This window comes from Lagenorhynchus albirostris, chromosome 6, assembly GCF_949774975.1.
Source record: "Lagenorhynchus albirostris chromosome 6, mLagAlb1.1, whole genome shotgun sequence".
Classification (NCBI taxonomy): Eukaryota; Metazoa; Chordata; class Mammalia; order Artiodactyla; family Delphinidae; genus Lagenorhynchus; species Lagenorhynchus albirostris.
Genome location: NC_083100.1, coordinates 28,498,734 through 28,519,361, shown reverse-complemented (window position 1 = coordinate 28,519,361; position 20,628 = coordinate 28,498,734). Strand labels below are relative to the sequence as shown.

Genomic DNA, 20,628 nt, shown 5'->3' with positions numbered 1-20,628 from the left:
AATTGTAGCCACAGGGGACGTTTGGGGCCAGAACTGACCTGTCCAGTGAGCATTAATTGTCCTGATGGTATGGTAAACTAAAACCTTTTCAGGTTTTTTTTAGAGCATTATTTCAACTAAATTCGCATTCTCATCTCAACGGACTTACTTGGCAGAAAGAAACCTAGATGTTGTGAGAAGAGAGAAGGTGGGAGAAGAGTTCAGAAGGAGTAGAAAAAGACACGTAGAAGAGACACTGGGTAGTTTACTACAATGGTACTGACTATACCAGTACCATTGAATGCTCTACTTACTAAAAAATCCGGATTATAATGTTCTGAAGTTGGGAATGAGAGAAGTCAAGTTGTTCCACATCAAATCAGGTATAATATTTATTCTTAACTTTTTTTGTTTACATACGTCATTGAGAATATGATGATAAGGGTAGACTCTATGTCCAGAAAAAATGTACATATTACTTACACACAGAATCCTCTTCTATAAGAACTAGTCGTAATACTCAAGATAGAATCCAATTAGTTACAACACACAAATATATAATCCTGTTCACTTGACCATCATAGACTTTCTTGCATCTAACCTAGTTTCATTCTAGAGTTTAAGCCTCTCTCCACTTTTTCTGTCCTCTTAGCTTAAGACAAGATCATTACAGAACTCCTTGTATAAAATTTTCATACGTGCTTGCAAAGGGCTATGAAATTTTATCATGATCATTCTTGAAGTTGAAACTTCTCTAATCTTTTCTTACAGATTGTTCGTTACAGAGAGTGCTTTCAATATCCAGTTTCAATATCTAGTTCTTCCTTCTGCATTAGTCATTCAGCTATATGATTACATTTTCTGAGCCTCCCTTGCAGCTCTGTGTGGCCATGTGACTAAGCTTTAAACCAATGATATGTAAGCACTGTACTATGTGGATCTTCTGAAAAATCTCCCTTCTCCTCCTTCACCCTACTGTCTGGAATGAAGTCACAATAGCTGGAGACCAATAACCATGCTGGGCCGTGAGTTTGAGATGTGATGGAGAAGACTGTCTGTTGACTCCCCTATTAGAAGATAAATTTCATGAGAACAGGGACCTTGTTTTTCTTGGTCAAAGCAACATTCTCTGAACCTAAAAAGTGTGGCCTGTGGTAAGGGCTCGGGTATTGAACAGCTACTGAATGAATAAGATGAATGAATGAAGGAGTTTACTCCAGAACCATGTAAAACACTAATCATAAAGTTCTCCCAGGGAATGTTCAGCCATCAGTAGGCATATGCAAGGTGTCAGATTCTATCACAGAATCAAACTCTTGCTTAATTCAAACCACATTACTTCTCTTTGCTTCCTTTTGCTCTCCCAGACTTGCCGCTGTCATAAAAGGATACAGTTTTTTCTTACTGCCCTCCAATGTTCTCTTAAAACAAAATATTTTCAAATCTATTTTCATAACGATGCTTCCTAGTATTTTTTTCTGCTTAGCAAGTTAAAAATTCTTTAATTTTCAAGGTCACACCTACCTATTTTTGTATGCGTGTGCTGTTAAATGCAGACACTATTTTGAAACGATCTTAGGCGTTGTCTCAAGTCTACAAGAATCATCCAAAATGGTATCTAATGACATTCCTAGGACTTCAGACAATATTATTATTGTCATGGAATGTAGTCACTAGGTCCTAAGGATTTAACAAGATGTTGTTTACTGAAACTGAACTTCATTGAATCCTTTCCCATTCCACCGTGGTTTCCCACATTTCAATCTGTTGCCTGTTTTTGTCCCCAAACCTTACTTTTGTCCCCAAATCTTTTAAACAACTAAATTAAATATTAATCATCCTTGCTTCCCTGATATTCGAGGTGACCTTTTCCTCCTGGTATCCTTTTAATAAAGAAGAGTATTCCCTGTGGTCTTTTTTTGGTCTCTTATGTGCTTAAAGCGTTTGTAAAGTTCCCACTTTTTGCAATTACATGTCATTTTCTTCTTAATTTTTTAAACTCTTCCCCCCAAAGTTGTTGCTATGTCTTTTAACTATTTGGAGGAACAAATAGTTCACATCTTCCACTTTTGTGACATACCTATTTATACCTGAGCTCCTTGGTTTTTGCTCAAATTTCTTTTCAATTTATCCAACTTTGAGGGAAGATACTGTTTCTTTTTTTGTTAGGTATATTGAGCTTTTCTGATGTGTAAACTTCTCTACACATTATCCTCTCTTTCCCAGAGTAGCTTTCCAAACAGAAGCCTATTATAATAGAGAAAAGTAGAGGTCGTCAGATGAGCTCTTCCTAAACCTGTCCTCTATCAGAAATGTCTCAATTCTGACAGACCCAGAATGGAGGTCTGTCACCCAGGTCCTCTCTCCTTGCTTTTCTCTCAGTCCAAAGCTAATCTATGCCTGCCCTGGAATGCATCCAGTTCTGCCTTCTTGGGGACCTCGCTCTGTCAATTCTGCCGTCTCCTCTAACCTCAAACTCCTTTTTTCTCTATCAGCTCTCACCCTTTAACATATAAATATACTCACATTTTTTTTTCCATCTTAAAAAATAAAAGCATTCTTAACTGTATATCTCCTTCTAATGACTACCACATCTCTCTTCTCAACCAAATGTTTGGGAAGAGAATCCTTGTCTCCATTTTCTCACCTCCTATTCATTTCTCCTTTTTTTTAGAGGGGATCACATAAAGTTCTTTATTACAGACCTACAAAAAATGAGGGAATTATGTATATTACTCTCACTTGTTTGGGTTTCGTTTTTCCTTTTTTTTTTTTTTTTTTTACAAAACAGCAGCAGGAAAGAAAAATGCAGGAGGCAGATGAGCCAGGCACTGGGGTTCAGATCAGAAGGGAGCAGGGAGACCAAGCTGTTACTGCAGGCTGGCCCCAGGACTCTGTCCCAGCATCCTGGGAGTACAGCGACAAGCCCTAGAGGGAGCAGAGAGTGGGTGGGGCGACGGCTGTCCCGGCTCGGAGGTGGCACCGCTCCTTGGGCGGCCACCCTGGCGGTCAGCCAGGTTGGGAGCACTTGAGGCTCCTGTGTTTGGAGGCCTGGTCTCCAAAGCACAGACCCACAGGGGCCAGGCAGAGGGAGGAGGTGGAAAGGGCCAGGACAGAAGGGCTGTGGGTTCTATCTGGGTCCCCCGGGACCACGGGGCCCAGGTGGGCGGGGGCAGTCAGGCCGCTTCCCTGCTTGTCAGACAATCAGCTTCTTCAGGAAGGCCTCCAGCTGGTCCTCATCCTTGATGCCCGGAGCACAGGCTGCAGACGCGCAGGCTCAGCAGCCATGGCTCACGGGCCCAGCCACTCCGCGGCATGTGGGATCTTCCCGGACCGGGGCACGAACCCGTGTCCCCTACATCGGCAGGCGGACTCTCAACCACTGCACCACCAGGGAAGCCCCACATCCCCATTCTTGACGGCCGGCACGGTGGGCACAGCTGACACCTCATACTCTATGGCGAGGTCTGTTTGGTCATCAGTATCCGGCTTGGCCATCACCACCTTTCCATGCTGCTTGGCCACCACCTTCTCTAACCTTGGCCCCAGGATCTTGCAGGGACCACACCACTGTGCATGGAGATCCACAACCACTGGTGTCTCACTGTTGACAACTCAGTCTTGAAAGTCTGGTCCGTCCTGGATGTTAAAGGCTGTTGTACAGACTCTGGTGGTGTATATTGACTGGGCTTGGCTGGGTGTTACTGTCAGGTTGTTAGGACTGTGGGGTCTGCAGGGCCCTGGAGGCAAGGGGCGCCCACTGCCTCTGAGAGGGCTTCCTGCAGATTATGGAGGCCAGGAACCTCCTCAGGAGAAGTTGCTGAGCCATCTCCCTGCAGCGAGAGCAGAGGGATGCACGGCATGGCCCTCCCCACCGGTCAAGAGCACTTCTGTTCCCTATTCATTTCTTTACTCACTGCCTGCCATACAGCTTGCACACATCCCCAGTCACCCAGTTGCGACAGCCAATGGTATTTGTAGCTTTCCTGCCCCACGGACAACACTGGACAATTACGAATGGAGCATCTACTGGCCAGGTACTGTGCCAGGTGCTCTGCTCCAGAAATGAGAAGCAGATGTGATCCCTACCCTCATGGGACTCACATGATCAGTCGTTCCTGATTGATACTCAGGTCCCTTGATTGCCACTGCTCCCTTTGGCAGGTTTACTTAAATGCCACTTAAATCTCCCTACTTTCGAAGACCCCTTCTTTCCTTCCCTTCCTTCTCTTCCTTCTCGCTTTCCTTCCTTTCTTCCTTTCCTTATTATACATGTCTTCCCAAGGCAATCACTTCTATACCTACAGCTTCAATTACTTTGTGCATACTCTAATGACAACACAATTTTAGATGTTGTTTCCATTTACATAGGATGCCTCATTTACTAAAACCATAGATTCCAAGTTGCTCCATGAAAAATGTGATATTCTTAGCAGTCAACATTAGGGAATTTCCCCAATCACATTTTTTAATTGATTTAATGTGTTATTTTTGAAAACATAAGCTGGGATATCACAGAATGGACTTAGCCTGCAGAGCTTTACTTTCAACCAGAGAGCTCCATTTCCATGCTCCACTTAACAGAACCTAAAATGATCTTCCTTCCCAAACCTCTTCCTTTTCCTGCACTATCTAAGAAAAAGTAACCACACTCTACATAGTTCCCTAAGCTAGAATCGTAGCAGCCATTTTTGCTTCTCTTTTCCCCTTCTCGCTCCGTACCTAGCCCCTAAGCACTTCTATTCTACCTCCCAAATGACCTCAGATCCTTTCCCTCCACTCCAATCTCTGCCACTGCCTTTAGTTTGAACCCTCACTCCTCTCTTAGATGAATATAAAGTCTCTTATTGGGTCTTGTTGCTTCCATCAGTCCTACTTATTGTCGAGTGACCTCACTACAAACCACCTGATAGTGACTCCTTAACTTCACAACATTCAATGGCTCTCATGTTTCTGGGAAAAAAACCAAGCTCTTTACCCCAGCATCTACTTGGGGTTAATAGACCTAGGTTTGAATTTCAGGTTTAAGTACTTTGCAGCAGTGTGACCTCAGACAATTGGGCTTTCTAAGCCTTTGTCTTCTCACCGTGCCTGAGGTCATTGAGGGCAGGACTATTTCCCACAGACGGTAGGCATGTAGGCCTGGCAGGTAGGAGGGACTAATCAATGTTGAATGGAGGTAAAGTATTTTAAAATCCACATCAAAAAATTGTTCCTCCTTAAAAAAAGAAAATCCTGATACACTATGCCACTTCCAACCAAATTTGACTTCTACCTTTATTTTCTGATAATCACAATAAGGTGCCTTTGGGGATCCACACAATCGGGGATCAAATCCTGGCCACACCCCTGATCAATCGTGTGCCCTTGGGAACGTTACTTAGTTTCTGTAAAATCTGTAAAATGAAGGTTTCTGAGGATTTTGTTCCCGAGGGTTAAATGAGTACCTCACTTGGAACGGGGTCGGGCGCATAGTGTTTGCCAAACGTTAACTATCGTTATAATCTTCATCAAATCAAGACCGTGGTACTCCACTTTGTGACTCTCAAGTTTGTATGAGAAAATCGTGCTTTAATGCGTTGTTGTTGGCTAAAGTAGGGAAACCTGGAAACTCCTGCCGTGGAAGAGAGAAACGGGCGAGAAAAAGCGAATTGCTGAATCCCAGCGTCTCAGAGGTGGGAGGGAGGAGTTCGGTACCTAATTTACCGATGAGGAAGTGGAGGGGTGACGTGTCCTCGAGTCTCATTCAAGACACAGCCACAGCTCTTTATTGAGAGTAGGACCAGGGCTCCGGTGGTTGCTATGGTTAAACTGCAGGCGGAAACTAACACTCTTTGGAAGGCAAGACAGGAGGAGCATTCAGTTACAAAAAACGGTCAAAAATTGGGGTGTAACTAAGTTCGTTGAGCAATATATCAAATGAGTCAATTGTCGACCCGGTGAAACCGAGTTTCTAACTGAACTGGCATTTTACGAACAGGGGCTTTCTACAGAGCCCACTCACTGACTCAGGACGGCTTCGATTAACAAACTCCCGCGGCGCTTCCCGCAGGATCGGAAAGCTCGGAGCGCGAGAGATGAATGGAAACCGGAGTCCGGGGCGCGCCGCTCGGGGGGCGGAGCAGCCGCGGGCGGGGGCGGGGCATTGTGAGTCACATGCCTGCGCGCTGAGGAGGGCGCGTGGAGGGAACTCTGGTCGTGATTGGTCCGTCGTAACCAGGTGACCGAAGGACACGTTCCGGTAGGCAAGGGCCGGCCAGGCTAGCTACTTTCAGTCGGGAGGCGGCGGCGGAAGGAGGAGGAGCTCCGGCTGCGCTCTCTCCCGGCAGTGGCTGTGCGTCTCAGCGCTTGTCTGGTTCCCCACCCCTTTTAAATAAGCCGGTCTGGTCGCCGCCCTCACAGACTAGTTGGCTGCGGGGAGGCGGGGGCGGCGGGGGTGCGGCCGGGGCCGGAGCCCTGCCCGGGGCCCGGCGGCTGGGCGGACTGGCGAGCGGCGGGCGAGGTCGCGCCTGCATGCGTGGCGCAGCCCCGGCATAGCCCGGGGCTGCCAGTGCCCGCCGCGCCATTGTTGGGGGAGGGGGCGGCTGCTGAGCGCGGCGGAGTCGGGGGGCGAGCGGAGGCGGAGGCGGCGAGGAGTGGAGGCGCCCCATGGGGAACTCGCTGTCTTGTTGCGTGTCCCCCAATGCCAGCCCCAAGTTGGGCCGGCGCACGGGGTCAGCGGAGCCGGACTACGAGTCTGAGGTCTACGAGGCGGCGGCCGGGGACGCGGTGGCAGTAGCTCCGGCGCCGGCTGCCGTGGAACCCGCCGAGTTGGATTTCGGAGGTGGCGAAGGCCACCACCTGCAGCACATCAGCGACCGGGAGATGCCCGAAGGTAAGAAGCAGCGGGCGCGCCTCGCTCCTCGCGGGGTCGGCGCCGTCTGCTCTCGGGCTTACCTCTGGCTTCCGCCGCCCCCAGGGTCCCCCGGGAGGGAGCCGCCGCCTAGGGCTCCTTCTTGCCCTGAGTTGGCTCTCCCAGGGCTGGGCACCGGGGACGAAGGCTGGCTCTGCCTGGCGTCCCCACCCCTTATTCTTTACCCGTCGCGTCCGGCCAGTCTCCTTTCCTCTTCCCTACCCGAATGCCCAATTCTTTCCCCCGTTCCCATTTCCCAGCCCGGCCTGAGACCCTCCAGTCCGCGGCCCTTCCTGTTCGTGGTTCTATTTAACATCTCGTGGGAATTAGCAAAGACTTTCTGGTGTATTCTCTCTTTTCTTAATGAAAACTTAAATACTCTTAACTTCGGCGTATCCATCCCGTCTCCCTATCCAGATGGCACCTAACCGAAGGAACTAGGTAAGGGCCTGATGATAGACTTCATTCGTTAAGGTAGTTGATACTCGAGACAATTAAGACAAACATTATAGGATTTGTCATTTAAATTCAAAATAGATCTGGACAGAGTCAATGTGGTGTTCTTAAGTAAAATTCTTTGGATTTTAATGTTTTCAGTCGCCCTGATAGAAGCTACTTTATCCCTTCTAACTATAATTTGAACACGATAAGAAAGAAAATGGTGGGAGGGGGCTTAAAATAACTGTGAACGGTGTGAAACGTTAATGCCACGGCTGCAGAGAATAGTTTTTTTTTTTTTTTCTTTACCAAAGGAGACCCCATGGAGTTCTGATTACTTTAAAATTCCCACTTTGACACAAGTATGTCTTCAGCTGCATAACCTTAACCGACTTCATTTACCCGTTCTAAGTGGGGGGGGGGGGCGGGGGGCGACGTGGTTCCTGAGACTGCTGGACAAAAGTTTCAAAGGAGAAAAAACATTCAGATTGTAATTTGTAATGTACAGGTTTGGGAGTTAACATGCCACATCCATTAAGCAGAAAAGTGTCTCCATGGCTCCCTCCCCCGCCCCCCCCCACCAGTAGAATCCTATTCAACTTTAAGAATATTCAGGTAAAATTCTGAAGACTAAATGGCTGGGGGGGTGGGTGTTGTCGGGGAGGAGAGGAGAGAAAGAAGAGAGGAAATGTTTGATTTTTGCCTCTAGAATTTCGGAAAGGGATGGTTCTAGGTTAAAAAAAAATTTTCTGGGTAGCATAGTGGCACTTTAATAAAGACTGTGTTCTTTGAAGTATAAAACATTGTATCATAAAGATGTTAAAGCCCCACTGGCCCATTTGTTTCATTTAAATGCCAGAGATTATTTCATTATTTCATAGACGAAATGTCTTACAGCTCTTCTGTTTAAATTTTAGTTGGGTTTACTTAATTTCCTTAGAAGTTAGAATAATTAAGCCTGTGGATTCACCCTTATGATGGACGTGGCTTTGTAAGTGGAAACTACTCCCTTTTCAGAATAGTTAGATATTGTGAAAAAATGAACAAATTATGTGAATTAATTGTAGCTTTATACACAAAGCATGTAAGTACTTGTGAAAACTGCTCTGCTTGTTGCTGTAAGGTAAGCCTCTAAAAGATTTTTAAAAACAGTGAGTAGTTGGCTAGTGTAGGATGAGAGATGAAAATTGGACCTTTATAGAATTCTTTTAAGATTTACAACGCATTTTCATGTGTATTTCATTTGGCCCTTCCATCTACAAATAAGGCCCGTGTATATTCTCCCTCTATTGCCGATGAAGAAGCCAAGACTTAGAGATCTGAAATGACTGTGTAACACAGCTACTGAACAAAAGAGACAGACTTGGGAGGTGGTAGATATGCCAAATTCAGTTCTTGGGTTGCTTAAGAAACTGTTTAGAGCGCACCTTATATTTTATAATTTATCCATAAGTTAGGCCTATCTCAGCATACTCCAATTTTGATTATTGCCATTCCAGTTTATTGTACACAACTCAGAAGCAACATTTACCTCTCCATTCTATGTCTGTACATTCATTGCAATGGATATGAATAAAAGTAGAAGTCATGAAGTAGCCTAAATTTACCAGTCAGGTAAACACGTTGATATATTTTAAAGAGTTTGTTCTGGTGAAATCCAATTGAAGCCGAGAATGCCCTGGACAGAGGGACATAAGGGGAAGCTGGTAAGCGGGCAGGTAAGGTACTAAGCATTTAGCATACGACTATGTATGTTAAGGAAGGAGTGCTAAATCAGGAACTGGAAAAATAGAGTTCATGAGTACAGAATTTACCTTTTTATGTTTTACATGATTGTTAAAATTTCATTTCAATTTGTCTTTTTTTGGGGGGCATTCAATAAAGTGATAAGAGAAACCTCAATTTCAGCATTTGCCTATTAATTACGTTTCCATAGAAACAAGGTCAGAACGCCAAATATAAAGTACAGGCACATTGGAAGTTTGCTCTTAATGTCTTTATTTCAGACAATTTTATATCAGTTTCCCTGGAAACTGAGAAATACCTACTCAGATATGAAACATTTTGGCTTTTCTATAGTGGAGAATTATTTGGTTACTTAGAGAAAATCGTACATAAATGATGCTCTGTCTTGTTCTTCAGAAACATTGGAGAAGAACAACATTTCTTCAAGCCATTTCAAAAAAGTAACTCCTAAGAACGTAGTATAGATTTCAGATAGACTCAAAAGAATTTTTTTTACTTCTTTGTCTTTAACAGTATATCTAATATAACTGATGGTAGTGTCATAATAGAAAATAAGATGCTAAGGTCGTATTATCTGATTTTATTTTTATTCATCAACTTTTCATACAGCCTTTATGTTGTGACCTTAGGAGCTTTGCTAATTTTCTGGTGAAAGGTGCTCTCTCAAGTGACCCCTCCCTCCCATTCCCCTGAAGAGTGGGTAGGGAAGGAATTGGCAATATGATGTGGAAAAACCTCTGAGCAACAGATCTTTCCTCTCTCCAGTAGCTATTTTAAACACTTTTTTTTTTTTTACTTTTTTTGGTGACAGTATTAATAAACATTTGATGTAAAAGATTTAGAAAACACAGAAAAGTCCTTCACTCACACTCAAAATATCCAGAATTTTTATGAACATTTTGGTGTTGATTCTTCCTGAACCTTTTGTATGCATATAAACGTAACACTGTGTTTATTTTACAAAGATGAGATTGTTCTTTATGTGCCACTTTGTAATGAAAAGTAATGACATGAAGCTCCTGGAACTGTGCTGACACCTAGAGAGTGCTCCAGGATGATGTGTTTCCATGCAGCTGCACATAGCTCTACAGCCTGCCTTTTACCAACTGTTTACTGGGCCATCAAATGGTTGGAGCATAATTCATTTACCCAGCCTTTATGGTTGAGCATCTTTTATAATCCCATTATAATGCTTTATTCAGGGGACACAGATAAAAACTGACGCATTGTATTGATACTTCCCTATAGCATTCTGATTGTACACTTTGTCTTACGACTTAATTAAATTCATAGGGTGAGTCATTTTGTAGTTAAAGTATTTTAACATTAAATGTTCTTTTCCCAAATTAAAGTTACCATTGGTTTTTCACTGAACATTAGATTTCCTCTTTTAGGTTTTCGTGGTTCTTGGTAACCTGTCTTGTGTCTTTGATTCTGAGTAACTATACTACTAAAGAAATCTGAAAATAACTCTGGTCTTAGGTGACAGACACATCAAAAGACAGCATTAGAAGAAATCTTAGATGATGTGGGAAAATTGGGAGAAACTTAATTGGTTTTGGGTACACTGAAACGTGATTATTAGGCACCATTCCAGAGGCAGGACAGACAGTGGTTAGACAAGACAAAGCCTGTACCCTAACTCAGGTCCTTACTTTCTAGAGATGCCTGGGGGCTGACAACACAAGAATAATGTCAGGTAGTGAGACACTGAGAAGAAAGAAAATGAAGGTAATGGGCTGGGGAGGAGGACAGTTTTACAAGGGGTGGTTAAAGACAGCTTCTCTCCTTAAGCAACCCATGAGCAGTCCTGGGAGAGCCATGTGAGGATGTGGGAGAAGAGGCTTCTGTGCAGTTCCTAAGAAGGGAATATGCTTGATGCGTGCAAAGGACAGAAAGATGGGTGGCTGCAGCTGAGTGAATGAATGCCAGGAGGAACATAGGGGATTAAGACCTTGTATGCCTAGGGGGCCTTGACAACACAATATGAATTTTAGTCTAATTGTAATGGGAAACCATTGAAGGGTTATATGCAAAGGAATGATGTTAATTAGAAAAAGGGAAGGGGGTAGAGAGGGTGGAGGGAGATGAGACCAGCTACTGTGTGAGAATAGACTGTAAGGGCGGAAGGAAGCAGGGAGGGAGACCAGTTAGGAGGCTGGTGCAGTAGCTCAGGTGAGAGCCAACAGTGGCTTGAACAAAAAAGCGATATTAATAAGGGCCTAAAATAGACTGTATTATATAGATTGCTCTTGCATTTCATTTGATTCTCACCATGTTCTGAGTTAGGTAGTGTAGTAATTTTTCTCTTAGGTATAAATTGAGTTGTCCAAGGTTTTAAAAATGAATATTGTTAGTAGGACTGTAAATTCCAAATGCATGGCATATAGGAACAGAATTTATTGATGACATTATGTTAGCTTCTTTAGAATACTACCTTTTTTTTTTTTTTTTTTTTGCTGTACGCAGGCCTCCCACTGTTGTGGCCTCTCCCGTTGCGGAGCACAGGCTCCGGACGCGCAGGCTCAGCGGCCATGGCTCACGGGCCCAGCCGCTCCGCAGCATGTGCAATCTTCCCGGGCCGGGGCACGAACCCATGTCCCCTGCATCAGCAGGCGGACTCTCAACCGCTGCGCCACCAGGGAAGCCCAATACTGCCTTTTTTCTCACCCTTTTGTTGTTGTTGTTTTAGTGTATTAAAGTAATAAAACTTTAGAGTTAAAACAGTAACACTGCATATTGTGAAATGAAATGAAGGTAACTTGCAACCCAGGAAGTTTCTTAAAAGTCCAAGAAACTGAGTAAAGTACTCTTTAGCAATATATAAAGCCAGGTGTACCTACCTATATGTCACCTCTCAGTCATGATCACTGTAAAACTGATTGAGGATTAAAATAAGGCAAAACTGAGAACCAAGGTAGAGGCAGGTACAGAAGCAGTTGGAAACCAGAGTTGGGAAGTTTGGAAGCCAGGATTGTCAGAAGCTAGGAAAGCAGGATCAAGGCTTGGGTGAGCAGTAGACTGGCAGGTGAAGAGCCTGCTATGTACCCTCTGGTGAGGCAGCCCAGCTCAGGGCTGGCTGGCAGGGACTCCCTGACTGGGGTGGAAAGTGTGGACTCAAGGAGATGAAATCATCAGTTTACATGGTAATTGTAAGAATTGTAATATTTGTGTTATGAGCCATAAAACTAATACACTGTACAGTATAGGGATGCTAGGGCAGTTCAGTAAATGCAGTGGTTACCTTTAAGTAAACTGGTGCTCAGCAGTTAGCCCAGAAACTGCTGACATCTCCTGTTTATTTGGAATATATCGAAATCAATATGTTGATATTAATCTTTCTGAAATATGCTGCTTCTGTCAGATGCTTTCTTGGTCACTTCCCTCTCCCTCTAATATTTTAACAAGGAAAAATCATTTATTGACAGTATGATAGCATAGCTTTAACACTTTTAGCCTTCAGTAATGCATTTCATTTGTTCTAAGTTGCCTATATTTTCACATTTTTAACAACTGCAATTGAGATGGATCTTAACAACTGGTAGAATCTTAGATTGGAGGAAAAACAGTATTCAGTGTCGGTGGTGTTTTACAGGTTTCCTCTGAGGAATGTTTACATTAAGACCCGAGTTTAATTTCTTTTTAATCATACTTTTTCTACATCGACCTATCATGCTGTCAAATAAGTTGCAATTTAAATTGATAATACTAAAGTGATGGGTCTTAAAATACAATTTTAATCATAACCCCTAATCATGAGCTCAAGACTATTTCTCCTGGGTAAAACATTCTCAGAGGTTTCTAAAGAAATAACTTTAGGAAGAATCCATGTAATTTCCTGAATGCACAGTAATTTCCTGAAGTCTCTAAGTTACTGTGTGTGCATGTGGTGGGGAGAGGGATGGTGGGCGGTAAAGCTTTGCTTAATAGTTGGCAGTCTTACCTTTGTGATGGTGAAGAGTGTGGTAGGTTTTAACGTAGTCTCCTTAGGCTCTTGGGAAGATAGTTAATGGAAAGTGCAGAAATATTGTGTGTATGTATGAGTTTACTGTCTAATGGCTCACAAATCCATTCTATAAAATAGTGATGTGGTATTTTTCATTAGCAAAAAGTGCAAGTTATATAGAAAATTGTTAGTTATATAGGCTATAAACAGAAGATTAATATTTTCTGAAAACCTCATGCAAACTGACAGCAGTAGGGCCCTGGTGTTTACAGTACATTCAAATGATAGGCCAATTCACCAAAGTGGAAATAACACTGATAACTGTGGGAACATGGTCAAACTGTGTAACCAAAGAAATACAAATTAGATCTACGGTGAGTTTCCTCATTCATATCAGTAGGAATTTTTTTTTTTTCAAGTATCCAAAGCAAGGGTAGGAACTCAAAATGTCATGATTGGTAGCATTATACCCTAATGTGCCCCCCACCTTCTTAGGAAGCAATTAAGCATTGTACATGGAGCCGTGAAAGTGATCTAACCTTTTGGCTTGGTCATCCCACTTCCAAAGATCTTTGCTAAGGAGATAAAACCATTATTTTAAAAAACTATATACATGAAGATTTTCCTCATAATATTTTAAGAATAGAACTTTGTAAGCAATAGGGGATTGGCTAAGTCCAGTATAGGAATAACACTTGATGGGCCAGTGTGTATTCATTAAACAATAAATATGCAACAGTGGGGTGGAGAGCACTTGTTAGTAACAAGAAGACATAAATTGTACACTAATTAGAGCTTTTTTTAACGTATAAGAAAAGCAACTAAAAGTAATGGTTGTGAATCACTGTGTTAATGATTGTGAATAATTTTTAAACCGAGCATTGTTTTGGCTCATGCAGATTTTTATTCATGATATTTGTTAAAGGAATGAGCGAGTGACTTTTACCTTTCCCCACCTTTAGTGTGATCATCAGTACTGCTGATTAACCAGGTCTCCTTCAGTTGCAAGTTAAAAGAAATTCACAGAGTTAAGCACTACTTGACCCAGGAGTTAAATGATCTCCTCAGTTCTGCTCTCCTCTGTTGATGTCTCCTGAAAAGCCTTTCCCCTCATGATAGCAAGAGGAGTGTCCAGCAGCTCAAGACAAGCTAAGGATCCTAGAGTACAGTTCTGCCTTTCTCTTTTCTTGGGAAGTCCCAGGACAGCTGTGATTGATGGGCCAGTCCTAGGTCCTGTGCCCACCTTTGAATCCCCTAGGACAGAGTAGGGAGAGTGCCGGGTTTTTTCTGGTCACTTGGGCTGAGTTTACTTTTTTTTGCATGTTGTCATTTCTTTTCTCCCAGCCTTCTTGATTTTTGTATTTAGATCTGTAGTGGCACATCTTGGTTTGGCGGTGTGTGTGTGTGTGTGTGTGTGTGTGTGTGTGTGTGTGTGTGTGTGTGTGTGTGTGTGTGTGTGTGTGTGTGTGTGTTAAAGCTTGGCGGGTGTGTGTGTGTGTTAAAGCTTGGCGGGTGTGTGTGTGTGTGTGTGTGTGTGTGTGTGTGTTAAAGCTTGGCGGGTGTGTGTGTGTGTGTGTGTGTGTGTGTGTGTTAAAGCTTGCTTCTCTTTGATTCTGGCACTTACTTTTCCTGGACTTCCATTGAAAATTGTTAACTTTTACCATGCCATAGACAGTGGTAAATAATACAGCTACTTTGCAAACATTTCTGCTTATTTTTTAGATTCAAATGTAGTCTGTTTACTTTCTTTTTTGGTATAGGTAAGTAGTCATGAATCCTTTCGGAAGCCATAGGTTAGAGGCAGCTGTGAAAGCCTCTGCCTGTCATTTTGTGTACAGCTGAAATAATTTATTTTCCCATTGTTTAATTTTTCAAATATGTAGGAGAAAAAAACTTTAAAATAATTGTATGGGTCTTTTACATAAAAATGTTGAATAGAATATTTTCTCCAAAAGCAGCTTGATAAACTTCAAATTCAGTGAAGGAATTTTCATGAAGAACAAAGCAGTTGGTTTAGCTATGTAAATTACTAGTGCTGGCAGTAACATTAAAATGGATGGCTCAGATTCCTGTTAAAATGGGAAGTCCAAAATTACTGTTCGTGCAAAATTCTTTGTGGGCGGGAAAAGGGGATTCTAGGTAGATACGTTTGTGAAATGCTGGGTTAGACAGAATTCACTACTAGACTAATTAGTTTTTAATATATCAATGTGTGTATTCTTTTGATTCTCTAAGAGGCAGGGGTATATTTGTATTTCACTTTGACCATCAAACCCCTCTTTCAAAAATAGATCAATTATTATGTGGTTTGGGAAATAATTGCCTTAACCATTACGCTTTATCTGAATCGTGGTCCAGTTTCTTAAAAGATTGGTTAATTGGTTTGAGATGGACTTTGCTAAGGAAGTGTCATAGGGCTTCTATGTTTGTTTGTTTTAAACAACAACCTTATTATCCTATGTGGTAGCTTGTGCTTGTTTTGTATTGTATTTCTGCCTAAATAGAAGACACTATCCCACCTTGGTGCGAGGTGGACTACAGGCAGACCCACCTTTTTATGTAGGTGTGGCCAGAAGTGTTTTTCAAGTAGCCCTATGATCTGCTCCAGGAAGTACTCTTATTGAAGCCCCAAATTAATCATGCAGCGTGGAATGAAGAAGTGAGAGTTCAGCTTTGGAAATAGAGGGCAAAGTTAAAAATCACTATCATGGAAGTGTTCCTATAGATTAGAACATTGAACTTTTATGTAGTCCTCTTAAATCTGCCATGATGAATAGCCCCCAGATAAACCACAGCCAGTTAAATGAGTTCATTTGTTGAATGGAGTTAGAATTAGCCATTTGATTGTCTGAAGAACATTTGCCAAAAGCAACTCACTTGGTTTTGGCATATTTGATACGTTGAGCTGGTATCTGACAGTAGTTGGCTACAGCATAACTTGCTTCTTGAGACTGTTCCTGGAATGTGCTAGTAATATCAGCTTTAAAGGAGAGTGACTGAATTTTTAATTGATAAGTAGGAGGGGAGTCACATATACGATTCATCTAAAAATGGCATCGATTATTTAGGTGCAAGTTAAAGAAGTCTAAGACATAGCCATGGTTTTATTCCACATGTATGGAGAGTTTCTACAATTTTGCTGTTTCCCAATAGAATTTTTATATTGTGCCTTTACTAAAATTGCCTTTTTGTCATTACTAAAAGCTCTTCTCAAGGCTATTAAAACTGATTTATATCAATGTGTTGCTATCTTTAAAATCACGTATTTTTCTACTCAACTAAATCACCACACCTTTTTCTCTTCTTCCTATACAGACTTAGCTTTGGAATCAAACCCTTCTGACCACCCAAGGGCAAGCACAATTTTCCTGAGCAAATCTCAAACGGATGGTAAGACAATGTTTTTTTTTTTTTCCCCTGAGAAAAAGAGTGAAAACTGTTTTTGTTTTGTGTATTATAGGAAGTATTTAGAAAAACTCTTACAGTGGTTTAAATGTTTCACTTTTTCATGTATTCACTTGTCTTATTTTAATATGTTGATGATACACTTTCCTTTAGTTGTCAGTGTTTTAGTGAGGAGAACACTTAGACTGTCTGTTTATACATTTCGCCACCTCTTTATCAACATAGTCAACTGGCCACATGATTTAGATGTGGTCTATTTCTCTGTGCTACTTTGTCCTTTTCCGCTTGCTCCAAAGAGCACATATGTTAAAGATGAATGATAGGGTTTAGGTCACAGTTAGGTTTTCATTTGATCAAATCAGAAAAATCAGTTGTTACATATGGGAATTGAGCCTTGTGATTTTGGCCCTGTTTTACCCAGTGTTCAACCAGACGAGCCTATCTCACATCCAGATTTATGCTACTCAGAACTTCTAAGCTATTCAAAACTTTCTCATCCTAATGTAGTGCTGTGCCAGGGTAATGAGAGCAACATGCCTTATGGGGTTTCCCAGAAGATTATCCTCAGCATGTGAAACTCATATAAATTTCCTCTGTCCTCCTTGTTTTAAGATGGGAATCAGAACTGTAGAATTTTTTGCACTCCTGCTTGCCTTCCTTAATGTTATGTTAAATCCTAGGTTATTTGCTAAAAAGCCATACATGACCAAGTTTTTCAGTTGATAACGAGAGCAGGAATACAAGAAGTGAACATTCCACAATATTTAAAGTGATGCAGCACAATAAAAAACGGAGGTTTGTTTTTTTGTTGTTGTTGTTTTTTTCCATTAGATCACTGGTTTTTATAAAAGGATATAACTCAGGAACAGCCAGATGGAAGAGATGCAAAGGGCCAGGCATGGGGACAGGGCATAGAGCTTTGATGCCCTCTGCAAGGGTACTACATGTTCACCAACCTGGAAGCTCCCGGGGTTTCTAACTTGCATTTTTCTAGTGTGTGTATTTGAGCCACTCATTTCTGGTTAGGATTGCTCTGTTTCTCAGTTTCTTCCAGAGCCATGAGCTGCTCACATGTAGAGGGGCTCTGGAGACAGTAAAAGAAAAGCTGCCCCATGCCTATCTCTCTCCAGCCTTAAGGAATCTGTGCCTGTGATGCCCGTCTGGAGTTAAAGGAGGCAATGTGAGCAAGAGTGTGGCCTGAGACCCTCTTCAAGCTTTTATTTTTCTGGCCTTTGTTGGAGCAAAACAGTTTTGTGTGCTGTAGATGTGTTCATTTAGGTTGGCACACTCATTTTAAAATTTACCTTTAACATAGATTACTTTCCAGTTGTGTATTTTTTCAGTAAGGTATTTGAGTAGGTTACCATTAAGTGGTTCAGGATGCTTCCAGAGACGAGTGCCTGGCCAGAAACTAGTTCTTAGGGTCGTCATCTGTAGATTGTGGTCATTAAAGTAAGCTGTGTGTAAATGAAGAATTAGAAAATACTACTGGCTAGTAGCTAGGCAGCAGGTACATTTTTTTATTAGCTAAGTTTCTCACCTGGCCTAATGTGCTTTGTCCTTTTCTTTTGTAAATGGGGAGTCCTTCATTTGTACCTAATACAGAATATCTATTAGGTCAAAAAAGTAAAACTAAGATTTTTGGTTTTATTTATCGGACTCATCTTGCTGGGTGATTTAAATTATATATTTTGTTGGAAATTATTTTTAAAAATAGAATGGAATTTTATCTCATTGTGTTATTGGTAACCCATCAAATAATTTTAGCGACTACTTTTATTTTTCTATGGCATTTGTATCAGAATTCATCAGTTAATTTTTTTTATTCTTAGTGCGAGAAAAGAGGAAGAGCAACCATTTAAACCATGTAAGTAAACAGTTGAAAAGTTAAGAAATTAATAGTTTGAATTAAAAATATGTCTGCCATGATTCCTAAAAAATATGATGGATCCAATACTGTAGAATCTTTTTTGTAGATTTTCTAAATCTCTATTTTCCTAATTATCAAATGTATTCAGGAAAGTCTTTGACTTAGTAGTGCCCATTTTTAAGGGTTCTGACATTTAAGTTAAATTTCAATAATACGGTTGTAGTATAAAGATCTGCCTTAAATTCTTTTGCCTTATTTTTTTGATCTTATTTTTTAACCAAAGTAATAAAAGTATAATAGGTAAGTTAATTTTTAGCACTGTCCATTGACTTCTTGTCATAGCAGGTGAAAGCTTAGCTTCTTCACTCCACCATGACGTTATTTCCCTCCCTCTGTTCCCTCAACATGTATCAGTTTTTATTAAATCAGAATCAATGTTTACATTACTACGACTGCAAATTTGTGTGTGCATTGCTGAGCCATATAGTTCTCTGACTGTGCCTCATCCTTGTACACCCTTCATTCTTTTTCTTAAATATTAATGACATTGGAGCACTTCTGCACTTCTCTAGGATAATCCAATCCCCCTTTTCCTAGCCAACGTGATCTCACACAGCCAGATGCAGTAAGTAGCTCCCTGCCCAGTCTCCCTGCTTTCACATTTTTCATTTTTTCTGTGGAATTAATTTCCTGACTATATTCACTTGCCTGTTTTCTAACAGCTATTTTTTTCCCCAAATGTTTTACCATTTGTCACATGCCTATCAAAAATATTTTCCATCTACTAAGCCACATCTGTTCCATTTTTTTCTTGGAGACACTTTTCCCCAATCTTTTGTCTTCCTACTCCCATATAGACTGGTGTTCCCCTAGGCCTGCTCTGTGCCTCTTTTCCTGGGATATCTGTGTGAAGTCATCTGGGATCTCACATAACTCTGCTCTCTTGTGTTGGATCCCCTATGTCCTAGATTCTGTTTCCCTCTTGTTATACTTCCTTGTTTTACTGGAGCACATTTTCCTGAGAAAAGGGCACATGGGCAGAAAGTTTATAGAGATCTAGCCTCTCTGAAACTCATTCTATTTGATAAAGTATAGAATCCTAGGTTGAAGCTAATTTTTGCAGTTCTAAAGACATTTCCCTCTCATCTTCTCATTTACAATGTTGCTCTTAAACCTGTTGACATTGTATGATACATTGTACATTACCGATTTTAGTCATTTTCCCCCATCCCTTCCTTCTCTGGAACCTTTTAGTACCTTCTGTCTCCCTGGGATTTTGAAATTTCATAATTTGGTTTGGTATAGACCTTTTTTGTGTGTTTCTTTGATATTCTGTTTTTTTCTTCCAGGTTCCTATTATTCAGATGTTGGAAGTCTTAGACTTACCAGATCGCTAATTTTTTCCCCTCCTGCTTTGCATTTTCTTTTGTCCTGCTTCCTGGAGATCTCCTTGACTATGCTCTAATCCTTCTATTGGATATATTGTTTTGTCTACCTTATTTTCAATTTATAGAGTTCTCTTATATCCTGTCATTCTTTTTTTCACTGATTCAATTTCAAGTTTTCATTTGCTCCTGAGTTTTATCACTCCCATCAATTCCTTCTTCCTGTTTTGTTTTTTTTGTTTTTTTTTAAAGCATCCTTATATTTTATTTTATTTATTTTTTGGCTGCATTGGGTCTTGGTTTCTGCGTGTGGGCTTTCTCTAGTTGCGGTGAGCTGGGGCTACTCTTTGTTGCTGTGCGTGGGCTTCTCATTGCGGTGGCTTCTCTTGTTGTGGAGCACGGGCTCTAGGGTGTGCGGGCTTCAGTAGCTGTGGCTCATGGGCTCTAGAGTGCAGGCTCAGTAGTTGTGGCACAGGGCTTAGTTGCTCTGTAGTATGTGGGATCTTCCTGGGCCAGGGCTCGAACCCGTGTCCCCTGCATTGGCAGGTGGATTCTTAACCACTGCACCACCAGGGAAGTCCCATTCCTTCTTCCTGTTTGATCTCTTACTTGGGGGCTTCCCTCAAACGTGTGATGGTCCCTGGCTGGCTGTTAAGATCTAATTGGAAGCATCACTTGGACAACTCGTTAACTGATGGGCCTCACTGCAAGGATTTGGGGACCACGCCTCTGAACTCTGAGCCTGCCTTGGGTTCTGTAAGACAAACTGGTTTCTTGTTCCTGTCTTAGTCACTCTCTGTAGGTACCGAGGTTGTGCTTCCTCTGTTCTGCCATGTCAGTTACCACTCCTTTATCTAGTCTTTTCACCTTTCAAACATTAAAAATCATCCGCTGTTTATCCTGTCTTATGTATAGCCTTTTTAAAAAATGCCTTTAATTCTAATGAGATGATATCTCTGAAAGAAGG

The 20,628-nt window shown here is 41.7% G+C and overlaps 1 protein-coding gene and 1 pseudogene across 4 annotated transcripts in view; one reads left to right on the top strand and one right to left on the bottom strand.

The window, feature by feature from the left end:
- Positions 1 to 2,817: 2,817 nt before the first annotated feature.
- Positions 2,818 to 3,808, bottom strand: LOC132522479 (thioredoxin, mitochondrial-like; annotated as a pseudogene).
- Positions 3,809 to 6,465: 2,657 nt separating this feature from the next.
- CCNYL1 (cyclin Y like 1) overlaps positions 6,466 to 20,628 on the top strand; it is a 42,974-nt gene continuing 28,811 nt past the window's right edge. The window contains exons 1-3 of one of the 4 annotated variants that reach the window (XM_060152209.1): positions 6,466 to 6,853; positions 16,317 to 16,391; positions 18,239 to 18,273. In XM_060152209.1, the coding sequence (XP_060008192.1) occupies positions 6,628 to 6,853; positions 16,317 to 16,391; positions 18,239 to 18,273 (336 nt within the window). In that variant the 5' untranslated portion in view covers positions 6,466 to 6,627. The remainder of the gene's footprint in view (positions 6,854 to 16,316; positions 16,392 to 18,238; positions 18,274 to 20,628) is intronic. The other 3 variants (XM_060152206.1, XM_060152210.1, XM_060152208.1) reach the window with 3 other exon arrangements.